This window comes from Oncorhynchus masou, chromosome 3 (genome assembly GCF_036934945.1).
Source record: "Oncorhynchus masou masou isolate Uvic2021 chromosome 3, UVic_Omas_1.1, whole genome shotgun sequence".
Lineage (NCBI taxonomy): Eukaryota > Metazoa > Chordata > Actinopteri > Salmoniformes > Salmonidae > Oncorhynchus > Oncorhynchus masou.
In genome coordinates this window covers 29,504,515-29,529,652 of record NC_088214.1, presented here as the reverse complement: position 1 = coordinate 29,529,652, position 25,138 = coordinate 29,504,515, and the positions used below count along the sequence as shown (strand labels likewise).

Here is a 25,138-nt window from a genome sequence, read left to right as displayed (position 1 = left end):
TATGAATATATAGTGAAATGGTGCCATATCTGACACATCCTTTGTCTGTGCTGCTGCTGGCAAATAGAAATAATCACAGTCCTGGAGTAATTAAGGAGACAGGTGAATCGATCTCACTGCAGAGAATGCCATTGTTTTATTGTACTCCCATTGCAGGTGACTGTCTATGCTTAGATGGCTACATGAAGGACCCTGTCCATAAGCATCTCTGTATTCGTAACGAGTGGGGTCCAAATCAAGGGTAAGTGACAATATGGCCTCTAATGGTCCTGCATGCTAAATCAGATAATGATATGGCAGCTCTTAGTTAAAAAGCTTTATTACAGCCCCCCGAGTGGCAGAGCTGTCTAAGGCACTGCAGGCGTCACAACAGATCCGGGTTCAATCCCGGGCTGTATCACAGCCGGTCGCGACTGGGAGACCCATGAGGCGGCGCGCAATTGGCCCAGCGTTGTCCGGGTTAAGGGAGGGTTTGACTGCCCTTGATGTCCTTATCCCATCGCGCTCTATCGACTCCTGTGGGGGGCCAGGTGCATGCACGCTGACATGGTCACCCGTTGTACCGTGTTTCCTCTGACACATTGGTGCGGCTGGCTTCTGGGTTAAGCGACCAGTGTGTCAAGAAGCAGTGCGGTTTGGCAGGTTTGTGTTTCGGAGGACGCATGGCTTTCGACCTTCGCCTCTCTCAAGTCCATACTGGAGCTGCAGCGATGGGACAAGACTATAACTACCAATTGGATAACACAAAATTTCTAAATATAGGAAAATGTAATAAATGCTGTAGCTTTATTACACAGCAGAACTGTGAACACTATAGTTGGGTCTAACATGAAATGTGGAGTACAAGCAGATGGATGTTTTAAAATCCTTCCCCGAATTCTAGAATGCCTCCAACTTTTATCACCCTTATACATCACTTGAAAATATTTTGCCTGCTACTACAGGGCCTTTGCAGTTCTGATGTTAGAAATATGCTTTTTTCACTATACATCTGAATTGTCACACATTTCTCATCCTCCCTTATCTCCCTCCCTCCCCAAGTGATTTTCCTTTCTCCTGTGCAGTCAGTCTTTGACAGGGAAAGCCTACAGGCGCAACTTAAATGTTTAATGACTGGCCCCTCTGGTATAAGGCCTTTATCAGGTTTTAGCTGCTCTTTTGCCAATAGTAACAGCTTACTCAGAGAAGCAGCAGCTCCTTGTCACAATTTCTCTCACACAGTAGCAGATTCAAGTCCCCAAGCTGACTGTGTTTATTAATCTCCATCATTCTTCCCCTCTCCTTTCCCAGCTCTGGTAAATAGACACAAGCCTAAGTCACATCCCATGTCAGGCAACTGAGGCAACTGAGGAACCCACAGCATCTGTCATAGTGCTACTTTTGATCTGCCACATTTTGGGGGATTGGTTGAAATGTTGTTGGGAGATGGTGTGCTGAAAAGAGGCCAAACATTTTATTATATGTTTGAGCTGAAAATAAAAATAAATATTTAATGGACAACTGAGAAAAACAGAAACTATGCTTGTGTATTCAGGGTCGGTGCCAAGCATAAGCAACATAAGCGGTCACTTTGGAACTCAGTCGGGGTCTCAACTTACTATTGAGAGTCAGAATAGCAGATTACACCAGGTGCAATTTTGAAATGTGGTTGTGCATCAGCAGTTTTTCTCTTGTGATGTCAGTCACTGACAGTCATTCAATTAGCCATGTCAGCTAACCATTTTTAGATTGGTAGTTAGTCTAGCCAGGTAATTTTCCAAATGAGTAGAATTGCATAATCTTTTTAATCAAATTGCAACGTTTTCTCTCTGCCCCATGGTGTTTTAGCAGTCCAATGCAACCATTTTTATCTCAATATCAAATCATTTCTGGTAACAATGAAGTTCCTTTCTGTGATTTAAAAAAATTAAAATGGTCAAAAGGAAACAGAAAATGCTTCTAAGCAAAGAGCAATTTCTCAAGCAATAATTTAGCTAGGACAGTGGGGAGCGGAAAAGGGAAAGTTAGGTTTGGAAATCTCTTTCTTATTGGTCTATTGACTAATTTACTGCATGGTAATGTCACCATGGAAGTCCAAAACTCCATCCCACCAAAACAGGCTGAAATTTCAGGTGGTCTTTTCAAACAGCTCTTACACTAAAAGGGTATTATCATCATGTTCACAAATTCACAGTATTATTCCAAGCTCATAGTGTTGAAATGTATATACAACACAGGGAAAAAAATCGAGTTTTTGACTGCACTGGACCTTTAAAACTGCAACATTTTCTCTACTCCCCATGGCAAAATATGTACAATTGCAGGAAACCAAATCTCGCTTAAGGCCCCCAAAAGGCTAGAGCCGGCCCTATTTGTATTGCAGTGTAACGTGCTGTGATATTTAACCTGTATTTACATTAACTAGGTAAGTCAGTTAAGAACAAATTCTTATTTACAATGACGGCCTACCAAAAGGCAAAAGGCCTCCTGCGGGGACAGGGGCTGGGATTAAAAATAAAAATGAATTAAATAGAAATATGGGACAAAACACACATCACGACAAGAGAGACAACACAACACTAAATGAAGAAAGACCTAAGATAATGATTACTCATTGTTACACTCTACTTAAAGTAATAAAACATGTTTCTTCATTTAAATCAGTCATTTCATTCTTGTCTCGGAAATCAGCTCACTGGTTTTGACTGAAAATAAGTCTCATTCTCTCCTATCTCTTATTTGTCACCAGACCCTGGCCTTATACTATTTTCCAGCGTGGTTTTGATCTGGTGATGGGAGAACAACCATCTGATCGCATTTTCAGGTAAGATAACTCACGGTACACATCTATTCATCCAAACACATTTTAACCAATGACCTGCCACTGGCATTACACAAGCATGTGTGCTGATGATTCAACCATATACAGTACTCATCAGCAACCACAGCTAATGAAGTCACTGAAACCCTTAACAAAGAGTTGCAGTCTGTTTTGGAATGGGTGGCCAGTAATAAACTGGTCGTGCACATCTCTAAAACTAAGAGCATTATATTTGGTACAAATTATTCCCTAAATTCTAGACCTCATCTGAATCTGGCAGTGAATAGTGTGGCTGTTGAACAAGTTGAGGAGACTAAATGACTTGGTGTCACCTTAGATTGTAAATGGTCTTGTCCAAAACATATTGATTTAATGGTTGTAAAGATGGGGACAGGTTTGTCAGTAATAAAGAGATGCTTTTCTGACACCTCACTCCACAAAGCAAGTCCTGCAGGCTCTAGTTTTATCTTATCTTGATTTTTGTCCAGTCATATGGTCAAGTTCTGCAAAGAAAGACCTAGTTAAGCTGCAGCTGGCCCAGAACCGAGCTTCACGTCTTGCTCATCATTGTAATCAGTGGGCTTATATTAATACTATACATGCCAGTCTCTCTTGGGTTGAGACTGACTGACTGTGTCACTGACTGCATCACTTCATGTTGTTTTAAGAAACATGAATGTTTTGGAAATTCCTAATTGTTTGCATAGTCAGCTTACACACAGCACTGACACACACACTTACCCCACCAGACATGCCACCAGGGGTCTTTTCACAGTACCCAGGTCCAGAACAAATTCAAGGAAACGTACAGTATTATACAGAGCATGAGTGCATGGAATTCCTTTCCATCTTATATAGTGCAAGTGAACAGCAAACCTGGTTTCAAAAAACAAATATAGCCACACCTCACGGCACAATGCCTCTCCCCCATGTGACCTATTTGTTGTGTGTATGTTCTGACATGTACAGTATGTGTAACTGATAGATATGCACGCACGCACGCACGCAAGCACGCAAGCACACACACACACACACACACACACACACACACACACACACACACACACACACACACACACACACACACACACACACACTACATGTTAATGTTTTTAAATGAATTAAGTGCATTTAGTCTGTAATGTATTTTTCATTATGTGTCGGACTCCAGAAAGACTAGCTTTTGCCAATGGCGTCGGCTAATGGGGATCTAAATACGTCTAATAAAAAATAAGTAACCCTTTTTAAAACAGCATGAAATTGAGTTGACCCGTTGGAAAGCAGTCACTTTTTTTTACAATATGAAAAGTTTTTTCATTTGATTATGGCTGATACTACTACTTTTGCACAACACGGGAGATTATCATTTTTCAAGATGGTATAGAAAGAAGTGAAAGCTTACCGAGTAGATTTTACACTATAAGAAAAAAAAGTTTGGGTTCCTATTCTGTCTAACAACATTTCAGGACATACTTTCTACTTTTTTAAATATTATATGTTTCATTAGAAAACACCAAAGTTCCAATCTTGTCTTAGTCGAAGCTGAGTTATCTTGGTCTTTTAACGGCATGAAGGAATTGTATCACTCTGTACATGATAAATAAGTAATGTTCACAAAAAAGCAGTATTTCATTTTGTACCATTTGAGCTCTACATGGGGTATGTTTACAAAGAGAATAATCTTAAATCATGGGATTTGTTAATTCTTTAAAAACCATTCCCTGATCAGGTAATACTATTGATTTTGTTTTACGTGTAAGGCATAAAACTGATTTTAATAGTTTAACTACATGCACACACAGCTCTGAAATGAGAGTTTCAGTTTAGTTCTCTAGTTCTAATTTGTCTGATTACTTTTGTACGTACATTTGATCCTTGCATGAAATGTGTTATACATTTGAAATGTTATATTTATCTTGTTCTGTTGTCGTATGCCCAGTGGAATTAATGAGAATGTGCTATTTAAAAAAAAAAACATGCAACCTCACGAAACCACAGAAAAAAGTTTGAATTTGTTGTAACAGCAATGCTGAGGCCTGTTTCGTACAATATCACACAATGTTCTTGGTCGATAGAAAGTCAACATTTGCATTCTATGATATAAACCATCACAGTTGTTTTCTAATTTATTTTACAATTGAGTACAGAGAAAGACTGGGGACGTGGGAGGGAAAACCCTTATCAATGATATGCCTCCTGTTTTGTATATATACAATATCTAGATGCCTCCTCAAAAGCCAAGGACACAACAACAATACTGATTATGCTGCTTGACACTGCTCTCAACAACGAACAGTTTTACATCCCAAATGGCACCCTATTCCTTATATAGTGCACTGCTTTTGACCATGGCCCATAGGGCTCTGGTCAAAAGGAGTGCACTATTTCGGGAATAGGGTGCCATTTGGGACACGGATAATATTTTCACAGGGATGGTTTAGTTATTCTCATGGTTGTAAGCGCTGTCTTTGTTAGTCATTGAGAGCAGCCATCATACAAACATCTCTATGAGGCTCTTTGATACATTTGATTCCCCTTTGGAATGTTAATGCTCAGGGGCCTGTCTCAATATTCTGTTCAGCATCGGGTTTAAAGTAACTTTGTGCTCAAGCGTTTTACACCAACATCCATTGGAATTCAAATGTCTCAGGCTCCTCTTTGAACCCCACTCACACTCTTATGTTCAAATGGTGCACACATAATTAACGTTTTTAGGGGCTGCCGTTTGCCAAGTCACCCATTCATGTATTACAATTCAACAAAACAGTATTGCACTCATGAATATAATACAAAATTAAAATGAAAAATATTTGTTGTTTACTGAGCTTGGGGGATCATGTGAATCAAGAGCAGCATGTTAATTCAAAATAAGATCCTATACACACTAGTCAGTCAACAATCTCAAACAACATGGGGGATCTATAATCGTGTGAAGAGTCTAGCATCTAGATAAGTAACTTTTTAGAGTTGTCACAGTGCCAGGGCAGGGCTTGGCCAGAATCTAGATCAAGTACAGGAAGAAAAGAAACTGGTTGGGTTTGTATCACAGGTCAAGTCTTTCTATCACTGTATACAACTGCACTGAATGGGTGGAGGGGGTTCACCCCCAAAGGTTGTTTTCTCTTGTGATTCATTCCTGTGCTCACGAACTCCAGTGAAGAGTGTTCCTTGCTACTGTTCCACAAGCTTCTGTTGTTTAAGGGATTTCTCGTTGATAGCCTGCAGTTTCATATGGGCATCATCCCATACTGTACCACAAAGAAAATGCATATTTCCTCTGGATAAGGAGAGAGTCTTATGGGGCTAGCAATGACTTCCAGGGAAATAATAGGATAATACTACTGTTGTAATAGACTTGCCTGTCTGCCCATAATCACTTGGAAGAATCCAGTGCATGATATTAAATGGTAGGACTGAGAGAGGTTGATTCATATAATACTACAGTTGGAAGCAGAGGAGGTAATTGGAGGGACATAATTAAAGCTCTCTCTTACAGTGGGTTTAATCATTCCCTTCCTAAAGTGACTAGTAATGCATGCAGTGATCTGGTGGCCTTTTCCTATGCTAAGTTAGCATTTTGTTTTAGATTCCAATTGCACAATGTGAAATGCAAAATATGTTAAGTCTGCAAAAAATGTCCATTAACCATTTTAATCAACAAGTCCATTTTTTTTGTGCTACGATGATGCATGCATAATATATAAGAAATGATACAACTGCATTTGGTGTCAAATAGAAGAACACCTTCTTTATGTACATCTTTATGCAGGTGTGACTCATAAACAGTTTGACTTTGAGATTCATGTTGAAGCCTGTTTACTATCCAGTTGATGCTGGATAGTAAACAATGCCGAAGTAAGTTCAAGGGTAGATCAATAATCCCCCTAGAATACAGTACTTGGTCCAGACTGTTGTAATAGATGATGTGCCAGAAAAAACATCACATGCTACTCCTCAGCCCAATCAACCTTTAGTTTAAATGAGTGTATAATGTTTTTGAAGATAACTGAGGATACACTTGTGATTATCCAGAGAGATATAAATTCTGAAAGCATCCAAAGTCTCCAAGGCTACTATGGGCAGCAGGCAATCTTTAGATTTATTGTATTTCCCTGTAGTAAAGCAAGCACAGATGTTCCCCACACTGATCTTCTGAGCTACAGTACCGCTCAACAAGGCACCAGAAGACCTGTACATTTGCATATTTCAGACAAACAGGCATTAGCAAAGTGGTATGAGCCCCAGGTTTTTTTTAAATACTAAATGAAATGGACAAAGTGGGAAATGTTCTTTCAAAATATACTTTGCGGCACTTTTCCCACTTTGTTTCCAATGTCAAAATCCTTGTATTCTTTCTCTTTAGGTTCACATACACATTGGGGGAAGGGATGTGGTTACCATTGAGTAAAAGCTTTGTCATTCCACCTGCTGAGCTGGCAATCAACCCATCAGCCAAGTGCAAGACTGATATGACTGTCATGGAAGATGCTGTGGATGTGAGGTGAGAGATTCAACTATTCCATATGTGTTCCATGAGATACTGTACTTTTTATAAGGAGTGATGATATTAGCTATGAAGAAAATAATATCTTGAGGCTACATACCAGTATTTTCATTCCATTCTAATCATCATTGAGTATCCTCTGTATTGAAAGCATTTTGATTCCCATTTTGATAAATGGTTCATGACACCTCCAAAGGAAATGTACTCCTTGCACATAGATATTTTTTGAAGTGCAGAAAAAACATACCCCAAATAATATTTTTTACAAACTTCAACAAATGCAGCTTTCAAGCTATTTAGCCAACCTGATTGCATTCATTAAGTGTGGGTAGTTTCATTAGACAAATGGCATTCGGAGAAAAGTACTTTTGTTAAAATGTGGGAAACACAAAATATAGTCACTGAGTATGCAAGGCATTTTTATTGCAATTTCACCTGGCTGCTCTTGATGAATCAGTTGAAAAGATTTCGCTTCACACATCCACCATTTGCTGAGTTCAAAGTTATCCTTGTATCAGAGTTTTGAAATCCTTCTAGTAGATGGTCTTAACTGAGTCCTTGGCCTGCCTTAGTTGCTCTTGGTAAACATTTGCTTCTATCGTTTTTTAATGATACGTATTTTATTAGGATTCTTCACTTGAAAATGTCACATATTCTTGTAACATAGGCTCACACCATCAGATATAAAAAACGAGATTATACAGCTGCATGATGTTTGGGCCTCTAGTTTTTAGCAATTCAGTCTGGCACAGGTATGGCATACTGTATATTAGCGTTTTAGGGATTAATCAGATGAAACGTCCACCTTCTCATTTTAGTCAGCTTGTAACTGTTTTAAACCTGATGCTGTTGAATTATTTCATATATTTTTCAGTTTAAATATGCATCTGTTGAAGGTTCATTCTCAGGCGATCAACTGGGAATGATTTGGTGTAGGAAAGCTCTGATATCAGGGGGAACAGTCAAGATTTGCAAGCTCCTGATTTCATCAATGACATATTATTCACAAACAACAAAATTTCAAAATCAGTAACGATTGATAAAATCACATCAGTACATCCAAGCAGACCTTTTATTGAGTGATCATGGAACTGGGCTTTAGATTAGTTGGAGGATGAATTTTTAGCTTTAATACCATTAGCAAAAGGGCAGATTATCCTTTGATTAATTTGTCTTTTGCAGAAGTTGATTAATCTTTAGACATTTGAATTATTCTCTGTGAAGCACTGAAATAGTTAGGAGTCTCTTTTTTCTTTTTCTCCAGCTGAGATCAGAATAGTTAATGATGTAGCCTATAGCAGCTCCACATTTGTGCAACAGGCCAAATATAAGTAACTGCCTACAACAAAAACACATTACTGCTCATGTCAAACAAACAATGAATATAATTGTGATACTGTGTATCCATTAAGTCTTGCAGTAGACTACCACAGTTCTCTTTCCCCTAGTGCACCTTCTGTGTGTACATCTACCTTTTTACTGGCATAATGTGTACGATTCTCCCATATTATATCACTTTATACCCTACTTGTTTCCTGTATTGTTTTTATTATATTTATCATTTGGCATCTTTTTTTGAAAACTGAGTAAATAACTCCATGTCTTGTGATTGATGATGTGATGAATGCTCGAGTTGGGTGCCCCCAGGGTGGTAGCACACACCGCAGCTACCTACCACCTCTAGATGCTTCTGATTTACTCAGCTTTGGAGCTGTGTGATCCCTCTGAGGCCTTGTTTGATAATCATTTATCGCCACGTCTTGCTCACTGGCAGGAACACAAAGAAGAAAAGCCTCTGGGCCTTGTTCCCAGATGCGTTGGAACTTAAGCATTATGATGATCGTACCAGATTAATTGTTATTTATGTGCCAATTTTTTAAGTGTTTCCCAAACGAGCACGTAGAGTGAACCTATAAGAGCGACAGCTAAAAGCGTTGTTGAGGGTGTGTTCGGTTTTTAACATGATCCCGTTGGGGGAGTTGTCCAGTTTCCTGGTGCTGAAATCAATGCCAGTTGTCATAAGCAAAGATGACTAATAACCCACATTTAATTTGAAACGTAGCTTAGGCCTATACAAGTTGCAAACATTTTTTTAATGAATGAAAACAAATTGTAATAATCCACAAACAAACCATTTTTGTCTTGTAATGATCATTGATTTGAAGATTTGAACCCTGTTTGTCCTTCCTCCACAGTGCGTTAGCACACTGCACCACAATATAATAATAATAATTGATTCAACTTTTCTAGAGTTATTCATTACATAAAGAAATCTCAAAGCACTGTAAAGCAACAACAAAAAAACAAGCAATTTAAAACAGCAACATAATTAATCCTAATGTGTAGATCGACGGTCAAGAGACTAAAGATTGAGAAAGTTCATGGCTTGATTGAGGTCAGCGGAGGAAGGAGGAGGTCAAGGGGAGAGCCGGGAGCAGACAGGCAGCACATTGTCATCACGGTGTTCTGTTAGAGCTACTATTCACTACTACCAAAATGCAGCACCCACTTGGTTTATGCTACGGCAGTCACAAGGTGCCAGAAAGCACACCACACTTCAATAGTACTTCAGGACTATCCTTATAACTTTCATCTCTCTACACGTGCTTCTCTTCATCCTCAACCTCCGGACAATAAGCATAATCAACTCAAAACATTGCATGCTTGCCAGTTAATATTAGCTAGCTAGCTAGCTAGCCAAAAACCAACATCCAACTTCAGTCTTGAAACTGTGCTGCATTCAAACTATTCAGACAATATTAAGCTAAATCAATAGTTCAATATAGAAAAATGCTATACATTTTGTATTATTATGTGTTATTACAAAGAATGTACAGGAGCTCTCTGTCTAGGAGACCTCACACTGGCATGGCCCGTCTCAGATAATTGTATTTTATTCTACAAATACATACAGCAACAAGCCCTCACCTGCACACATTTTGGTTTTTCATTAAAAAGTCATTTTCGGAGGCAGCGGTAATCCCCAAGGACCTGGAGGGAACTCCCCACAGGCTGTTAGAAGCTGCACCTCAGCACTCAGTGAAAAGTTGCAGCGGGTTGATCGGCTGATTGAGGGAGACACAAGGTCGAGCAATCTGAGTATCTCCTCTCGTGGGAGCCTGCATTTTTAACGATAGCCCCATTATTGTGAGATTCGGCAACGGCCTCAGGTTGATGCGAATATGCACATTACAACATTAACAGTGCCCCTTCACTTTTTCCACATTTTGTTACGTACAGTAATAGCCTTATTATGAAATGTATTTAAAAAACAATTCCTCATCAATCTACATAATACCTCATCATTTTTGCAAATGTATATAAAGAAAACTGAAATATCACAATTACATAAGTATTCAGACCCTTTACTAAGTTCTTTGTTGAAGCCTTACAGCCTTACAGCCTTGAGTTTTCCAATTGGTAGGACGCAACAAGCTTGGCACACCTGTATTTGGGGAGTTATTCCCATTTTTCTCTGCAGATCCTTTCAAACTATGTCAGGTTGGATGGGGAGCATCACTGCACAGGTATTTTCAAGTCTCTCCAGAGATGTTTGATCAGGATCAAGTCCGAGCTCTAGCTGGGCCACTCAAAGAAATTCAAAGACTTATCCCGAAGCCACTCCGTTGTCTTGGCTGTGTGCTTAGGGTCGTTGCCCTGTTGAAAGGTGAACCTTCGTCTGAGGTCCTGAGTGCTCTGGAGCAGGTTTTCATCAAGGATCTCTCTGTACTTTGCTCCATTCATCTTTCCCTCTGTCCTGACTAGTGTCCCAGTCCCTGCCGCTGAAAAACATCCCCACTTCATGATGCTGCCACCACCATGCTTCATCGTAGGGATGGTATTGGCCAGGTGATGAGCGGTGCCTTGGTTTCATCAGACCAGAGAATCTTGTTTCTCTGGGTGCCTTTTGTCCTTTGGGTGCCTTTTGGCAACCCCCCAAGCAGGCTGTCATGTGCCTTTCATTGAGGAGTGGCTTTCATCTGGCTATTCTACCATAAAGACCTGATTGGTGGAGTGCTGCAGAGATGATTGTCCTTCTGGAAGGTTCTCCCATCTCCACAGAGGAACTCTCGAGCTCTGTCAGAGTGACCATCGGATTCTTGGTCACCTCCCTGACCAAGGCCTCAATGGACAATTCCTTTGACCTCTTGGCTTTGTTTTTGCTCTGACATGCACTGTCAACTGTGGGACCTTATATAGACAGGTGTGTGTGTGCCTTTCCAAATCATGTCCATTCAATTTACCACAGGTGAACACTACAATTCTACAATAAAGTTGTAGAAACATCTCAAGGATGATTCATGGAAACAGGATGCACCTGAGCTCAATTTCGAGTCTATAGCAAAGGGTCTGAATACTTATGTAAATACGGTATTTTTGGTCTTTATTTTTTTTTTAATTTGCAAACATTTCTAAAAACCTGTTTCGCTTTGTCATTATGGGGTATTGTGTGTAGATTGATAAGGAAAAACATTTAATCCATTTTAGAATAAGACTGTAACGCAACAAAATGTGGAAAAAGTGACATTTTACAAATTGATATTTTAAATGTCACATTACCCAAATGAAACAGATATTATTGTATCATCATTCACACCAAACACTTATACGTTGTTTTAGAATGATCTATTGTGATGTAAAACTGCTCTACGGGTGGTCGGGATCACTCATAGATGTGCAAAGGTTTTTAAGAGACACTTTACTAATAAAGGCTCTGGAAACACCTCAGCTACTAAAGATACATTTTAAGATGGTTCTAATGATTATCTTAACACTACGAAGGCACTGGGAAATAAAGCCAAGATCTAAAAGTGTCTGAGCCCTATTTTCCTGACTTCGTAAAAAAAGATGTAGCAAGATCTTTCATCGTTATAGAGCTTGTATCTTTACTTTTCTTAAACACAGTTTTTCATTAATGTTGTGTTTCAAAGGGTCGGTATTGGACTTTCTCTCCTCATTTAATTAACCATTTAGATAGTTTGATTTAGTTACTCACTTCTACTCCTTGTTATCTTGCTATCCTATATAGCAGTGGTTCCCAAACTTTTTATAGTCCCATACCCCTTCAAACAGTCAACCTCCAGCTGTGTACCCCCTCTAGCACCAAGGTCAGCGCACTCTCAAATGTTGTTTTTTTGCCATCATTGTAAGACTGCCACACACACACTATACGATACATTTATTAAACATAAGAATGAGTGTGAGTTTTTGTCACAACCTGGCTCGCGGGAAGTGACAAAGAGCTCTTATAGGACCAGGGCACAAATAATAATATAATAATAATCAATAATTTTGCTCTTTATTTAGCCATCTTATTTAGCCATCTTGTTCATCTAAATTTGTGAATAACTCACCACAGGTTGAGAAGGGAAGGGAAGGGTGTGCCTGAATGTATGCACATAGCTCTGCAATGTTGGGCTGTATTGGAGAGAGTCTCAGTCTTAAATCATTTCCCACACATAGTCTGTGCCTGTATTTTGTTTTCATGCTAGTGAGGGCCGAGGATCCACTCTCACATAGGCACGTGGTTGCAAAGGACATCAGTGTCTTAACAGCAGGATTTGCCAAGTTAAGAAACTCTCAGCTCAACCCTATCCAGAAATCTGGCAGTGGCATCTGGTTAAATTCAATTTTCACAGAACCGCTTGTTGCAATTTCGATGAGGCTCTCTTGTTCAGATATCGGTAAGTGGACTGGAGGAAGGGCATGAAAGGGATAACAAATCCAGTTGTTTGTGTCGTCTGTTTCGGGAAAGTACCTGCGTAATTGCGCACCCAGCTCACTCGGGTGCTTCGCTATATCACATTTGACATTATCCATAAGCTTGAAGTTCATTTGCACACAAAAAAATCATACAATGATGGAAAGACCTGTGTGCTGTCCTTAATGCAGACAGAAAAGAGCTCCAAATTCTAAATCATAGCCTCAATTTTGTTCTACACATCGAATATAGTTGTGAAGAGTCCCTGTAATCCTAGATTCCGATCATTCAGGCGAGGAAAAAAATCTCCCAGATGGGCCAGTCGTGTGAGAAACTAGTCATCATGCAAGCGGTAAGACAAGTGAAAATTATGGTAAGTAAGCTCTTCTCTCAATTAAAAAAAAAACATGTCAATACTTGATAACATACCCCTTGATAACAATAACTTCTGTATGTTGTAAAAGTGTTACATGGTTGCTGCCCATATCATTGAATAATGCAGAAAATACACAAGAGTTCAGGGGTCTTGCTTTAACAAAGTTAACCATTTTCATTTACCACTCCAGTATGTCTCCCTGTCATGGCTTTTGCGCCATCAATACAGATAACAACATATCTTGACCACCAAAGTCCATTTGATGTCACAAAGCTGTAAAGTACTTTAAAAATATCTTATCATATTGTCCTGGTTTCCAGTGGTTTGCAGAAGAGGATTTCTTACTTAATTGACACCCCATAAACACAATGGACATATACCAGGAGCTTTGCCAGGCCCACCACGTCTGTTGACTCATCCAGCTGTAACGAATATAAATCACTGGCTTGTATGCGAAGCAGTAATTGTTTCATAACATCTCCTGCCATGTCACTGATGTGTTGTGAAACAGTGTTGTTTGATGAAGGCATTGTCTATAGTTTTTTGGGCCTTTTCCCCCAGCATTGTCCCAGCCATATCCACAGCAGAATGAAGAATTAAGTCCTCCACAATATTATGTGGTTTGCCTGTTCTGAATGTTAAATATCTGAACAGGCTACCTGTATTTGACATTGTGTTGTTATTTCACTGAACACTATTGGGTTACATTTTATTTTTGAAGGTGAAATGAGGCTACTCAGGCGAGAAAATCTATGTATAGCCCCGTTGGAAAATATAAATGTACTGTTTGAAAATGTGAAGAATAAACTATTTAAAAAATGTGAATCACATTTTTTTTGGGGTGTACCCCTGATGGCATTGCGGTATGCGTTCCCCGGTTTGGTAATACCTGCTAATTAGCAACAGAAATAAGAGGACATTTTACTGAAGAATGTGTATATGTTTTATGATTGTATTTCACTTTTCATGTATTTTAATGTGTACCATGGTTCCTCCTTTAAAAGTTGCGTCATTCTGTGGCACACATTGATGGCTACTGCAGCATTCTGTGGCACGTTGTGTAGTTTAACGTGTATATTGTATTTTGTTGTGTATTGTTATCTGTAGCGATTTTAACATGTAAATCATGGTGGGGCAAACCAATTTTTTTTAGATGCATGCCAGCAAAGTCGCTACACAACAAAACACTAAACAATACATTGATTGCACTAAAATGGTGACCAACGGTGCCCACAAACTGTTAGGGCCTACATAAAGCTGTCCTGACTGCGGAGCTTCCTTTCAGTACCATGGAGTGAATCCTTACCACCGCTACACCTGGCTATCAGCGGGGCCTCGTCTGGCAGCGAAAGAGTTCATTCAGCCTCATTTACCTCCTTTTAAAAAATAATATCTGATATGGCTGACTTGCTTAATAAACAAATATGGTTTCTACTGACTCCTTGTGGATTTGTGTAAGTCGATAAGAATTTTCCTTCAATAATAACGAATGCTGTCATGAATTTTAACTTTTGAACTATGCGCAAACAGTAAATTCATAATGTTTGTTCTTATATCATTAACACTTAGCTCTAAGTACTGTATAAGTAAGTGCAAGCAAACGATCTGCGGCGAGGTAGGCCTATTCGTTCAGCTTTGAAAATGGACAGACAGAAATTCAGATAAATTCAGCAAGATGTCGATGCCTTATCGTTACTCTTCTTTAAGTTACCACACAGAGAGAGAGAGAGACGCAGTTAGCCTACCAATTGAAGTATTTTAGGCCTATGTGGTCTAAAAAGGATGGAAAATGGAATCACAAGCATCCCACTTTTATAGACAAAATTCCAATGCACAGACAACGCATTTCGCAGACAAAACAACCCTTGCAATATCAACTGGAATTACATAGGTCTATTACTGAACTTTATGGGAAGAGACTTTCACTGGCAAACATGGTTATGGACCCAACAACATTATATAGTATCCCCTCCTCATGAAGAAAAGCACATGAGCTAATTGTAATACAAGTAAGTAAACAAAACAATGAAATGCATCACATAAGCAATATAACAATTGAGATGTACAAACTATGGCATTAGGGAACAATTAGTGGATAAGAGGCTAGCCGTTAATTCAATAAAGACATTAATGAGTGAGCTAAGACTTATGTAGTGGGACGTTCTTACAATATTCTTCCTGTACACCAAGTCAGAACCCTAGGATAAATAACGGGGGCATAAAAGCAGACAATGAAAGCTCAATATTTGATGATGACATTTCTCTAAAACAGGCTACGTGTGCACCACCAAGTCAGAACAGTAAGCTTTGTTCTGAGGGGGAGAGGAACCACATTCTAAGGTTGAGACACATGGGATATTAACAGATTACTACACAACATAAACTTAGTATTACTTTCTTAGCCACAGTATGCATATCACCCTGGCATATTACATAATTTATGCAGTAGCATACAAGACATATACTATATTTACAAACGTATGTGGATAGACCAACATTGGCAGTAGAATGGCCTTACTGAAGAACTCAGTGACTTTCAACGTGGCACAGTGATAGGATGCCACCTTTCCAACAAGTCAGTTCATCAGATTTCTGCCCTGCTAGACCTTCCCCGGTCAACTGTAAGTGCTGTTATTGTGATGTGGAAGCATTTTGGAGCAACAACGGCTCAGCCGCAAAGTGATAGGCCACACAAGCTCACAGAGCGGGACTACCGAGTGCTGAAGCACGTAGCGCGTACATATCGTCTGTCATCGGTTGCTAAAGACCTCTTCATCGGGCTCTTCATGAAATAGGTTTCCATGGGCATGCAGCTGCACACAAGCTTAAGATCACCATGTGCAATTCCAAGCGTCGGCTGGAGTGGTGTAAAGCTTGCCACCCTTGGAATCTGGAGGAATGGAAAATCGTTCTTTGGAATGATGAATCACGCTTCACCATCTGGCAATCCGACGGATTAATCTGTTCAGCAGATGCCAGGAGAACATTACCTGCCCGAATGCATAGTGCCAAATGTAAAGTTTGGTGGAGGAGGAATAATGGTGTGGGGGTGTTTTTCATGGTTCGGGCTAGACCCCTTAGCTCCAGTGAAGGGAAATCTTAACACAACAGCATGCAATAACCTTCTGTGCTTCCAAATGTGTGGCAACAGTTTGGGGAAGGCCCTTTCCTGTTTCAGAATGACAATGCCCCCATCGAACACCTTTGGGATGAATAGTGGCCGACCTCAGTAATGCCCTTGTAGCTGAATGGAAGCAAGTCCCCGCCACAATGTTCTAAATTCTAGTGAAATCCTTCCCAGAAGAGTGGAGGCTGTTATCAAGCAGCAAAGAGGGGAACAACTCCATATGGCGCGGGTTGCGCGGCGGTCCTTCTTGTGGGCAACCTTTGTCATCAAAATCTGACATTCTCTGGATTTATGATGCTTCCAAGACAACTGGGAACTCGAATAAAAAAAACGAGGTCAATTCCTGATGTCAGAGAACTTCAGTCGGAGCTCTAGAAAGAGACCCGAGTTCCCGACTTGTAATTCCCAGTTGGATTACCGTTCAAAACTTATTTTTTCTGTCGAAGCTTGTTTTTTTTCAGTTTCCAGTTGTCTTGAAAGCACTGAAGTCTGCGATTTTCCAATTCCGAGTTTCCAGTTGTTTTGAACGCAGCAGAAGTCATACTGGATTGACAGCATGGCCAATTCTACATTTTCTGGCCCATGGTGTTGCGGGTGAATGTTTATACTTTTATGCTTGTACAAGAGACCCTTTCAGACAGATGTTTTAAATCCTTAAACCCAGACCTGGACCACACACACTCTCCACCAAATAGCAGGCAGGGGAAGCAAAATAGTGATTGCTTTGCGACGCTTGCAGTTAGCCACTGATTCCTTCCAAACCGCTCATTGTTGAATTTGTGATTTTCCTACTTGTTGTGTAATGTTTACGTCCAACGTTTTATCTATAATTTCTCCTTACAGTGAAATGCTTTCCTACAAGCCCTTAACCAACAATGCAGTTTTAAGAAAATACCCCCCAAAAAGTAAGAGCTAAGAAAAACAAATAATTAAAGAGCAGCAGTAAACAACAATAGCGGGGCTATATACAGGGGGTACCGGTACAGTAGAGTTAATGTGTGGGGGCACTGGTGTCGAGGTAATTGAGGTAATTGTAGGTAGAGTTATTAAAGTGACTATGCATAGATGATGACAGAGAGTAGCAGCAGCATAAAATAGGGGGGGGTTAATGCAAATAGTCTGGGTAGCCATTTGATTAGCTGTTCAGGAGTCTTTTGGCTTGGGGGTAGAAGCTGTTTAGAAGCCTCTTGGACCTAGACTTGGCGCTCCGGTACCGCTTGTCGTGCAGTAGCAGAGAGAACAGTCTACGACTAAGGTGACTGGAGTCGTTGACAATTTTTAGGGCCTTCCTTTGACATCGCCTTGTATCGAGGTCCTGGATGGCAGGAAGCTTGACCCCAGTGATGTACTGGGCCATACGCACTACAGTACCTTCTGTAGTGCCATGTGGTCGGAGGCCGAGCAGTTGCCATACCAGGAAGTGATGTAACCCGTCAGGATGCTCTCGATGGTGCTGCTGTGGAACCTTTTGAGGATCTGAGGACCCATGCCAAATCTTTTGTCTTGGAGTGCTTGGACCATGTTAGTTTGTTGTTGATGTGGACGCTAAGGAACTTGAAGCTCTCAACCTGCCCCACTACAGCCCCGTCGATGAGAATGGGGGTGTACTCAGTCCTCCTTTTTCTGTAGTCCACAATCATCTCCTTTGTCTTGATCACGTTGAGGTAGACGTTGTTGTCCCTGCACCACATGGTCAGGTCTCTGATCTCCTCCCTATAGACTGTCTCATCGTTGTCAGTGATCAGGCCTACCACTGTGGTGTCATCAGCAAACTTAATGATGGCGTTGGAGTCATGCCGGGCCGTACAGTCATGACTGAACAGGGAGTACAGGAGGGGACTGAGCACACACCCCTGAGGGGCCCCTGTGTTGAGGATCAGCCTGGTGGATGTGTTGTTACCTACCCTTACCACCTGAGAGAGGTCTGTCAGAAAGTTCAGGATCCAGTTTGAGAGGGAGGTGTTTAGTCCCAGGGTCCTTAGCTTAGTGATGAGCTTTAAGGGCACTATGGTGTGGAATCAATTAATAACATTCTCACATATGTGTTCCTTTTGTCCAGGTGTGAAAGGGCAGTGTGGAGTGCAATAGAGATGGCATAATCTGTGGATCTGTTGGTGCGGTATGCAAATTGGAGTGGGTCTAGGGTTTCTGGGATAATGGTGTTTATTTGAGCCATTACCAGTCTTTTAAAGCATTTCATGGCTACAGATGTGAGTGCTATGGGTCGGTAGTCATTTAGGCATGTTACCTTAGTATTCTTGGGCACAGGGACTATGGTGGTCTGCTTGAAACATGTTGGTATTACAGACTCAGACAGGGAGAGGTAGAAAATGTCAGTGAAGACACAGTTGGTCAGCGCATCAAAATAAAAGTTAAACCATGTAGAGCTAGCTATTCATGGATATGTAGAGTGATCTGCAGACTTGGAATCAAAATCCTCACATCATACAGTGTGTCATTCCATTTAAACTGTGACTCACCCATAAAGTATAATGGAAGGCAAATTACAGGGTAAAGAGAAGCAATTAGGCAGCCTGTATTTTTCCAACGGCTAATGGCCTGAATGAATGCCTCTTCATTGTGCCTTTTTTGAATTATTAGCAGATATGACTTTCCTTTTGCTTAAAGGCCCAATGCAACCTTGTTTATATCAATATCAAATACTTTCTGGGTAACAGTTAAGTAGCTTACTGATTTCCATTAAAATGGGCAAAAATCATTTTTAACACAAAATATTTTTCAAGTAAGAATTTTATTCGGACTGTCTGTTAGTGGTCTGAGAGGGGAGGGGGAAACTGAAAATGATCTGTTATTAGCAGAGCAGTTTGGATGTTGATGTCACCATGGAAAGCTGAAACTCCCACCCATGCAAACCTGCTGATTAGAAGGTTGTGTGTAGATTGTAACTGTCAGGAAATAACTTTGATCAAATGTTTTCACACTTTGACACTTTAAGTTTCATCATCTGTTGTACGATATGAATCAAAACAAAGGAAAATTAGATTTTTGACTGCACTGTGCCTTTAAATGTTCTTGTTAATCATATCTATAATTGAAAGTTAGGGTAAATGGTCTCATCTTTCTATGAAGAAAGTGTTCAAGTTAAAATGATGTCTATTGAATATCACAAATGTAAAGTCTGGATTCAATCAAACAAGCAGCCTGGGAATTGTGGAACTGTGGGAGAGATCACATACAGTTATTTTGTGTACTTAATACAAAATAATGAATTCATCATAAAGGTAGCCTAAGTTCAATATAACAATTAAACCCTCCATAATTCTTTCAAATACATCATTATCTTTGTGACCTGTTGAGTTTGTTCTCCATAAATGTATGAAGACAATACCCACAGTCAATTATAAAATAAAATTGGCTAGTTTGATAAAATCAGTGACTCTGAAAGTTAATGAAATATCAAATATGTTTGTTTCAGGCAATCTCCGAGCAAGCATTCTGGGAGTGGGTGAGGGAGCAAAGAAATACTATTTGCAAAACAAGAGAGGCCATTCTTTCTTTCCCTTAGGCAAGGTTCATGGCAGGGTTATTATAAAAGTACTCCGTTTATCATAGATATTCCACGTCAGTAGCATAGTAATTTAGCATCTTGAAAAGAAGAATGTAATGTCCAAGCTTTGTTCTTCATCAACACCTTTTTATTCATATGTCAATGTGATGATCTCTAATATTTGACCTTGCATGTCTTTGAAATATTTCACATAAGAAACAAAACAGATGGCTTGGAGAAAGATTATAGCAATAACGGACATCCCGTAAATAACATTCTTTTTATGAAACATGTCTCAGGCCTTTTGTAAAGCAGGGTTGCTTTGAATCTCAGGTTGTGGCGGCCCTGCCTCTGACTGAATGAATTTCATCATAAAATGAACAAATTAAAAGATGCATTTGGATACGGAGGGCAAGCCAAGGTCAAAGAAACAATCCCGCAGGCTCTGTTCATTCATTGCTAGGCACACACTCTTAATCTGGTGATGTAACAAGTTTCTGCAAAATTGAAAGAGTGCAAGATCTTTTCTCTCATCTCTGTGAAGGACTACAATGAACCCATTTTCAATCAACAGACAATAAGCCATTTGATTGCTAGGGAACGTAATGATTTAGTGCTGTGCTGAGGGGGATGATTATAATGTTTATGTTTGTGTTTTATTTTGCCAGAGAAGAGCTGATGATCTCCTCATCGTTTGACAGTTTGGAGGTTTTACTGGACTCGTTTGGCCCGGTGCGTGACTGCTCAAAGGACAACGGTGGTTGTAGCCGAAACTTCCGCTGCATCTCTGACCGCAAGCTTGATTCCAGTGGATGTGTGGTGAGTGAGTCACTGTACTGCCTGGGGATGGCCCTCCTCTCAGAACCGTCTTTCTTTATTTCTGCTTAGCGGCCATGAAATGAACCATGCACGTTTTAATACATTCCTACTTCCTATTAAAAAGGTGTGCTCCAATTGTGTATCACTCTTCTTTGCAGCACATTATTTGTCACCTGATCCGAAAAGCTCAGGCTGTCAACGAACGGTCTTTCAAGCGAGTTAATTTCTGTTCAAGTACTGCAATACACTCAAAACATTAGTTTAAGGTGTACTTGGGTAGGTACTGTTTGTGATCCAGCATTTCTGTTCAGATTACTTTCTCAGATGACTCCCTCTAACATTTGATTGAAAGAGAAACTTTTCGAAAGTATAAAATATTACTCAAATGCTAATCATTTCTTGATTTACATTTTCCCAATATTCTGCCAATATATATATATTTTTATTTTACCCTTTTTCTCCCCAATTTCGTGGTAATCAATTGGTAGTTACAGTCTTGTCTCATCACTGCAACTCCCGTACGGACCCGGGAGAGGCGAAGGTCGAGAGCCGTGCGTCCTCCGAAACACAACCCAACCAAGCCGCACTGCTTCTTGACACAATGCCCACTTAAACCGGAAGCCAGCCGCACCAATGTGTCGGAGAAAACACCGTACAGCTGGCAACCGTGTCAGCGTGCACTGCTCCTGGCCCACCACAGGAGTCGCTGAACGGGAATAGTTTGCAGATTATGGGGAAATTATCAGACCAAAGGTTCACCTGACACAAGACTGAATCCAAACATTACAATGTTCAGCTTATGTGCATTTTACATTTACTGTACATTTCACAGCATTTTTTTTTGATAGCAAAATCTGAAAATATTCTGGGTACATTCAGTTCCATGTTTAGAATATTCCTGGTAAATATGGGGTAGTTGCAACATAAGACTAAGAAATTGCAACTGTTTGAGTGAGAGGACTAATTGGTGTATCCAAGTGACCACATGCCTCGCCGAGTTCCTCAGTAGTTTCAATGAACTTTTATGACTCAAAGAAGAGTCTTCAACGATACGGTAGGTTTTTGAGCTCTCCGAGCTGTGCCGTGGAGGAACGGGAGCAAGCACACTTGTTATTTTGTTTGGAACACAACCCTGCAATCACACAATTACTGCTGTTTTTTTACACAATCTAAAAACAGTCCATTATAAATTGCAATCTAGGTCAGGTGGACATCATTTGGGCATCTATTGCCAACATGACTAGCAGAGTTATAATACGATATTGCAGTGTTAGGCATTCACAATGCAATTCAGGGAAACAGATCATAATTTTGGTGCGCATAGAAAGGAGTCGTTCAGGTGCGTGTGCCATGGTGAATTCTCTTTTCAATAGACAAACAGGCTCATTCTGTTCAGAACAACCCAGGGTTTGATGCCATGTCATCTTGTAACTGTACATCAAACATAATGATCATAAACGTTGACACTGTATATGACATGGGTTTTATGAAATGAGTGCACATCGTGAAGTGCACAATTGGCTTACTTGTATGACATCAAATTGTTATTTATTATAATCCTCAATGTCTCATCTTTCAAAATATGAGATGGCATTTCCCTCACTCGTTTGCAAAAGTTGCCCAATTATGGGGAGGTATCAGGGCAATTTCTTGTCGCGCGAGGTGCTCAATTTCAGAATAGCTGTCAGTCAAAATCCATACAGTGCTGTGAAGCTCAGAGACAGATCTCTGACGTAGTATGTTGCTGTATAGCTACTACGTTCCAATTTAGGCGCTTATCAGTGCCCAAATCTGCCATTTTCAACCCGTATATGGGTATGAGTATAAAGGGCATGATATACCAGAGCTAAGGCACATTTTCTATGCATTTCAGTTCCAAATGTCTGCACTGTATTGATAATATCATACTTGCATTACTTTTCAAAACGTAGCTGTCAAAATCCATTGGTTATAAGAATGGTCAGACTTGTCTCAAACCATTTGTTTGACATAGCTACCAAGACCAATCCCATTCTCAAGCAGTGGGCTGTACGAAATGTCTAAACCAGTTTTGACCAAGATGTTTTTGCAGGAAACTATATTTCACGCTTGAATGTTAATTATATATGAGCAGACACAATTATTTTAATCAACAACAAACATTCATAATTGTATCTGTCACAGTTACAATTGCAATTTGAGCACAGAGCCCATACTTGGATATCAATGTAAGTGTTCCTTCATAGCCTGGGGTCCCTAGCATAATCTGAAAATACATCCATTTCCTGCACCATTGCAATTAAGATTCCTGGTTGTTAGGCCTGACTTGGCTTGCTGTTAATTCAGAAAGACATGCATATAAAATCACCTCATTTGTATCTTTTGGTCTTGTTAATGCCACAAGCCTGCTGCACAACAAAATTGTATTTCCTTGCCAAGCAGTTAGATTACGCAAACAATTTATTGCCTGTTTGAGAGCATTTCCCTTCGGCTCTAATGGTGCTGGTGGTCAGACCTTGGTGAATGTAGCTGTCACAGAGTTCACAACTAACAGCCTGTGTACACTGACATTGCACTCTATACGGTAGAGATGTACAAGACTTTTGACCTATCGGTGGTTTCCAGTATCTAAAAGTCACGACTAAATATATAGATTTCTGACAAAATATTGAATAGGTTTGACTTTTAAACACAGCGGAGAGTATTGCAATATATCAGAGGTCAAATATCAGATCAATGTCTTATGCGATGGAAATAATTATTATATAGAATTGAATGATGTCAGGAGCTCTATTGAGCTCTGAATTAGACAGCAGTTCTCAACAAGCATGAGCTTTATGAAATAGCGACTGTAGACCTTTGCCCCAGTTTACGCAACTGCAAAATACATTCAATCATCAAATAAGCATCTTATTTTCATTTTTATTTGTTTTCTAAGTACTGAAACAAAAGCCCTTGTCCTTTTAGCAACCAATAATAATAGATATCCATCATGTTGGTATTTATTTCTAAACATTTACTAGTTTACCTCATGCTGTTTTGGCAGAACTGTTTCAATTATTGTGATATAGATTCTTGTCTGTCTCACCCAGACCAACCAGAAGCTCTGGATTTATGGTTTATGGTAATTTAAGGTTTAATATGGACATACCATTCATAAACACATTTACAAGCTTTAAATCATGGGCAACATGCACTGAAATCCGCAATAAGGAATGAATCTTTGCCTTTTTTTAATGTCCTACTTGTTCTTACTAAGCGTCCGCTCTTGTTACAGCAAGATATCCAGGATGCTGCCATCTGTTGCATAGATATCTTGGTGTTTTGTAATTACCTTGTGATGAGTTATATAAATTATACTTTTGTCCGTCTAATCATACTGGTAACTGTCTGGGACTCAGACCCCGATTCCACTTATAAATTAACACCTTGTCTGAGTCCATGCTGCCAGACTCGCCGTGTTTAATATCTCTCCTAGCATGAGCCGATGCCTCCTGACCCCCTCTGTCTGGCTGATGTATGGCACTCCTGGGGAGCGAGGGTGCAGTCGTTTGGAAGTAAAGTCTAATAATCACCAAATGATTATGTGATTAATTAGCTCTTGTCTCCTCCTGCTAGAACAGGGGAAACGTGAGACTGTCTGTCCAGCCACCAGAACAAATTGGGCCCTGTCCAAACAAAGCTTGTCAGCCTGTGGTGTGAGATGTGTACCGACAGAGGAGACCTTAGTATTTACATGATTCAGACATTAGGACTGCTATCACACTCTTACAGACTCCCTGCACTAAGTATATCCCGGGTGGAAAAGTTCCCCAATGTCTCAATTTAACTCTGTAATTGTTATATGGACACTCCATGGGGATATTCCATGGGTGAAGACAGTTTCTCACGTGGCTTCAGGACTACTGGCCTGCACTTCTACTGAACTTCATCAATGTTGTCAAATGTTCATTTTAAAAATGAGGTGTGCAGTTTGGGAGTCATATGTACTTCCCCCCCAGAGAAACATATAGATATACCTCACATTTAACAGAATGCTCAATTGTGACACGCACCTTAACATGCTCAACGTGCTTCACATGTGTTGCTCGTTGATGCACTTTGTCACTTTGACGTAGCAGATGTATATCGACGCAGTCCACATTCAGCTGAATTTGTTCTGTCTTGGATCACATTTTGGGCACTAAGCGGTTCTGAGCTGAGTCGATACTTGGCTGAGGTATTCTATGAGCATACTCCTAAAGAGGAGCGGGTGGTCAGCAGCCTGCCACTACTGATGTTTTCCTCTAAGGATCACTGGGTGGATTTAAGGTACTCCATCCTC

The 25,138-nt window shown here is 40.1% G+C and overlaps 1 protein-coding gene across 5 annotated transcripts in view; it reads left to right on the top strand.

Annotated features, from left to right (window-relative positions):
• The window catches only part of LOC135514189 (astrotactin-1-like), a 278,864-nt gene that overhangs the window by 103,168 nt on the left and 150,558 nt on the right, over positions 1 to 25,138 (top strand). For all 5 annotated transcript variants that reach the window (XM_064937505.1, XM_064937488.1, XM_064937496.1 and 2 more), the window contains exons 8-11: positions 157 to 241; positions 2,729 to 2,803; positions 7,164 to 7,301; positions 20,685 to 20,835. In XM_064937505.1, the coding sequence (XP_064793577.1) occupies positions 157 to 241; positions 2,729 to 2,803; positions 7,164 to 7,301; positions 20,685 to 20,835 (449 nt within the window). The remainder of the gene's footprint in view (positions 1 to 156; positions 242 to 2,728; positions 2,804 to 7,163; positions 7,302 to 20,684; positions 20,836 to 25,138) is intronic.